This window comes from Chrysochloris asiatica, unplaced genomic scaffold (genome assembly GCF_000296735.1).
Source record: "Chrysochloris asiatica unplaced genomic scaffold, ChrAsi1.0 scaffold00005, whole genome shotgun sequence".
NCBI lineage: Eukaryota > Metazoa > Chordata > Mammalia > Afrosoricida > Chrysochloridae > Chrysochloris > Chrysochloris asiatica.
The window spans coordinates 6,774,918-6,779,403 of record NW_006408523.1 but is presented as its reverse complement, the minus strand read 5'-3'; the positions used below and the strand labels follow the sequence as shown (position 1 = coordinate 6,779,403).

Genomic DNA, 4,486 nt, shown 5'->3' with positions numbered 1-4,486 from the left:
CTCTGTGTGGTTTTACTTGTGTCTGTCCTGGTGGCATAGTGGTTACGAATTGGGCTGCTAACCTCAAAGTCGGCAGTTCGAAACTACCAGCAGTTCCGTAGGAGAAAGATGAGGCTTTCTGCTCCCGTAAAGATTCACAGCCTCGGAAACCCTGTGTAGGGTCACTAAGAGTTGGAACTGACTCCACAGTACTTAACAACAACAACAACTGTCCTGGTACAATGATGTCCTTCCTCACTTCCTAGCAGAAGCTCTGGCCCTCTGATAAAACACACCAAAATGCATTTCAAAAAGGATATTAATTGGCTCAGTAGACTCTTAGACAGCATTCTAGAAGCTGCTTCAATTTATCATTTAAACTAGCTTGCCACTTAGCAAACCTTTCTGAGAGCAACGTTTCCTCCGAAATGTTAGAAAACGCACAAATAGTAAACTGCTTTTCAAACACATCTTGTAGCAAAACAGGGGAGTAGTTAACCTTACAGTCTAGAAACAGAGGACTCTAGGACCACCAAGGGAGAAGAGCACAAGCAGAATGTGGGACCCGATCAAGAGAAGCAGCGACACCAGTGATGGAGGCAGAAGTGGGGACATGGAGAGAGGGAGCAGCCGCGGACTCTAAATTCATGGAAAGAGAGGGACTGAATGCTGGTGGCCAGGAGGCAGGCTTGCAGAATGTGCCCTTTGGTGGTGTAAATTATTACATATGCTGAGTGTTCAAAAAAAAAAAAAAAGTTAAAATGAATAGAGAGAAATATTGTTAACTGATGGTACATGGAGGGGATTATAATCATTGTAATGAAACAAAGTGTATGATTTGTTGAATGTAAAACTGATGATCTGCCCTGTAAACGTTCACTCAGTTCATAATAAAAACTTAAACACACACACACACAAAATCCATCTTGTAGCATCAAGTGATCATGATAAATAAGTTTTTCCAGTGTTGTTTTCTGAATACACCTAGCTCAGTCATGGATCGGAGGAAGGCAAACATCAAATGTCATGAAAACCTCTATTTTCTCCCAGGGTTTTCTTTACATGTGTCTCCTATGGAAGAATGGTTGGATCCATAATTTTGTAACCCAGGTAAAACTTCTAAAAGCAGGGTTTGGGGTAAAAAACACATAGACTCTTAGTCTAGACAAGACAAAATCATTCCTCTGCAACAGCAATACAAGAGACGGTTTTTCTTTTTCTTTGAGAACCAGAGAACCCATTTAAAAAAAACAAACAGGACAGAAAAGAGCATGGTTTTAGAAAACCGGAATTTTAACCCTAGGTTACCGACAGACTGGATAAAGGTAACAGCAGGCTCATCTGTACACAAACACGGTACAGCAGATCAATGCTAAAATCCCAGATCTGTCAGCATTTAACATTTCCCTGCTCCTGATTTCTCGCTGGGTGAGTACACACATACACACACACACACACACACACAATCAACACAAAAGCCTGCTCTGCTGAGCTGTTTATTTCTCCCCCAAACAAATGAGCCAAACCAACCAAACCAAAATTCTCCTTTATTTTGCTAGTAGGTAGCTATCCCTCTAGCTTCATACCCAGCAACTGCAAGTATGGGTGTTTGCTGTCAGTGAGTGATGCCTTCTGCTCATCAGGTACATAAATACCTGGTGTTTTCCACAGTGTGATAACAGCCAAACGTCCTTGTTTTTGTTTTTGTTTTTCCTAAACGGGGAAGGAAGGGTCCTGGAAGAGGTGGGCTCCTCTGGTCACACAGTTGGATTCCTCCAGCCTTCTGGATCCTCAGCACAGCCCAGGTGTGACCTTGATTTAGGTTTGGTTAAGTCCTGCTTTCCTCAAAGGCAAGTAAAGGTGACTTCGGAGTGTTCAGTGCATTAAAAACAACATAAAGACCACCAACAAAAGGAAAAAAAAAGTGCTTGAAAATAGTCCTCAGGTACTTATCTTAAGAGCAGGATCCCAAAGGAACGCCCCTCTTTGTCGCATCCTGACACAGCCCAAGGTCCACAAACCCCCTCGGCCCAGGCTCGGGGCCAGGGACGGTCCTAACACCTTTCTCTGGGGGGCCGGGGGGAGAAACGGATGTGACTGGTTTCCAGTGGACAGTGTATTCCTGGACCTGCCGTTTGTCTCGGCCTCTGAGCGCTGGCTCACAACTTTTTGGCCCCATCGTGGCAAGAGGCTGCTCGCAGGGTGGTCCCGGCCAAGCCCCGGTTGCTGACCCTGCGGACCAGCACTTTGGACACGGGGATTTTCGTTCTGGGCATCTCGCTCCGCGTGGGTTGCTGGTGAGCCACAGAGTGGCTGGTGGGAAGGTTTGCGAAGTGCTTGACGCTAATGGGGATTTTCGAGTCCTTCAGCAAACTGCCTGGCGTCCGCAAGGGACACGTTATGGTGACTGGGGATACCGGCTTTAACCGGGACAAGCAGGACATGTCTTCGTTGGCAGGGGGGACCGTGGGGCTGTCATCGGGGTCGGCGTAGAGATCGTAGACCGCATCCCCACTGTAGCTATCCCGGGACAGGCCGGTCTTCTTACCGCTGCCGCCACCGCCGTCTTCCTCCGGGCCAGGTGTGGTCGAGTCCCAGTAGCCTTCGTCACTGTTGGGGACACCTTCATGCTGCTCCTTCTCTGGGTGTTTAGGGTCCTCCTTCTGCTGGGACTCAACGGGAATCCGGTGGAGTCTCCTGCGTTTGACCAAAGACACACCCTTAGCAGCCTCTACTCGCCTGGTCTCTTTGGCGGTCTCAGATAGCTGCACCTTGGTGTCCAGTGCTGCGGCTTTGGCCACCACGTCTTGGGGACCTTGAACTTGATCCTCCGTCTGGGAGAGCATGTCCCAGAATTCCTGGAGATAGGTGTTGTCCACCTCATCCGGACTGGCCATCTCCTCCCCTCCTCCTTGGTAGGCCAGCATGCTGGCGTTCTTTGTAGACAGAGCTGTCTTGCCTGGTCCCGGGGCGTTCTTGTCACCGCTGGGACCCGCCGCCTCCTCCGGGTCTGCAATAATATCTCCACAGCCTGTAACAGAGTCAAAGCTTTTCAATGAAGTCACGTCAGAAAAGAGCAAACAAATACGATCAATCGATGGCTCTGAGGGTGGATCAATAGAGCTGGCAGGGTCGGGGCCACTGCCACCTGCAGATTCAACAAGGGACACGTCACCTGTTCTGGCAGCATCGTCCTGGGCCGCCGGGACCTCCGGGGGCGCCCGGGCCTTCTCCTCGCGCCGGGGCCTCGCAGGCGGCTCCGGCCGCGCGCTCCTGTCGTTATATAAGCCGGGGCTCCTCTCCGCAGCCTGCTCGGCGACCGCGGGCACCGGCTCCCCCGCGCGCGCCTCACCGGGGAGCGCGTCCCGGGCCTCGGGGCTGGCGGCGGCGGGCTCTCCGGCGGCTCTGGGGGCTCCGGCCTGGACGCACTCCAGGCTGGCGGTGAGGGACCCCGGGCGGATCAGGCCGGCCTGCCCGCTGGGGGGCTCCTCCTTGTCCTCCTCCTTGGCCCGCCGCTCCTTCCTGTACCAGCGCATGCTGTGGAAGATGCCTTTGAGCCCTCGCTTTTGTTTGCAGCCAGCCTTGTGCGGCTCGGCCGGCTCGCCGCGGCCGTTCTTCTTCAGCAGCGAGAAGAAACTGTGGGACTTGGCCACCGAGCTGGGGGCCAGCGGGCCCACGGTGGTCACGGGCGCCCGAGGGGGCTCGGGGTGGGGCGGGTCCTCCTTCCTGCCGCCCTCCAGCACCGCCACCTCGGCCAGGCCGTCATGGGTCCGGCTCCTCACCATGCCCGCCTTGCCCGCCGCACCTTTCCCGTCCCCTTTGCTCCGCACCCCAAAGATGCTGGGCATGGTGCCCCCCGACTTCCTCTTCTTAAACAGTTTGAAGGCGGTTTTATTGATCTTGCCCGCCGGCGGCTCGGCGGCCGGCGTTTCGGCAGCACAATCACGATGCAAGTCCATGTCTGCCGAGCGCGTCCCGGCCGCGCCGCTCTGCCTCCTGCAGCCCCCGCGAGTGCGCGAGCGCGGCCCCGCCAGCCCCGCCGCCGCCGCGCGCGTCTCCATGGAAACCGGGCCGTGCGCTGGCGTCAGCCCCGGGCCCGCGCCAGGCCACTGTCACCCAGATTCAGGATTCACCTGAGCCCCTCACGCTGCTGTCTGCCGCAGCTGCAACAACCACACTCACAACCCAGCCGCTCCCCACCCCGCGCCCCAAAAGGGCTTCCCTAAGGCACAGGAGCCGGCTGTGTGTGTGTGTGTGTGTGTATGTGTGTGCATGTATAAGGGGCGTATACGTGGGGATTGTGTATATGATACATAAGCAGTGTGTGCGTTTGTATGATGGGTGTCTATACGTGGTGTGTATGTGGTATATGTGTAGTGTGTGTTTATGGTGTGTGTTTATATTAGTGTGTCTATCCTGGTGTGGTGCTGTGGGGTAATGCACCAGACTGTAAAGCCGTTTGAACTGCAAGGCCGGTGATTCAAGCTCTCCGGCTGCTCCTTGGAAA

The 4,486-nt window shown here is 54.1% G+C and overlaps 1 protein-coding gene across 2 annotated transcripts; it reads right to left on the bottom strand.

The window, feature by feature from the left end:
* Positions 1-2,138: 2,138 nt before the first annotated feature.
* Positions 2,139-3,950, bottom strand: AMER2 (APC membrane recruitment protein 2). 2 transcript variants are annotated; one of them, XM_006831952.1, is made up of 2 exons: positions 3,332-3,950; positions 2,139-3,010 (listed from the first exon to the last, which is right to left on the bottom strand). In XM_006831952.1, exons 1-2 carry the CDS (start codon positions 3,936-3,938, stop codon positions 2,139-2,141), a joined length of 1,479 nt encoding a protein of 492 aa, XP_006832015.1. In that variant the 5' UTR covers positions 3,939-3,950. The 2 variants fall into 2 exon arrangements, with proteins under 2 accessions (XP_006832015.1, XP_006832014.1); XM_006831951.1 differs by having other exon boundaries at positions 2,139-3,950.
* Between the last annotated feature and the right edge of the window lie 536 nt (positions 3,951-4,486).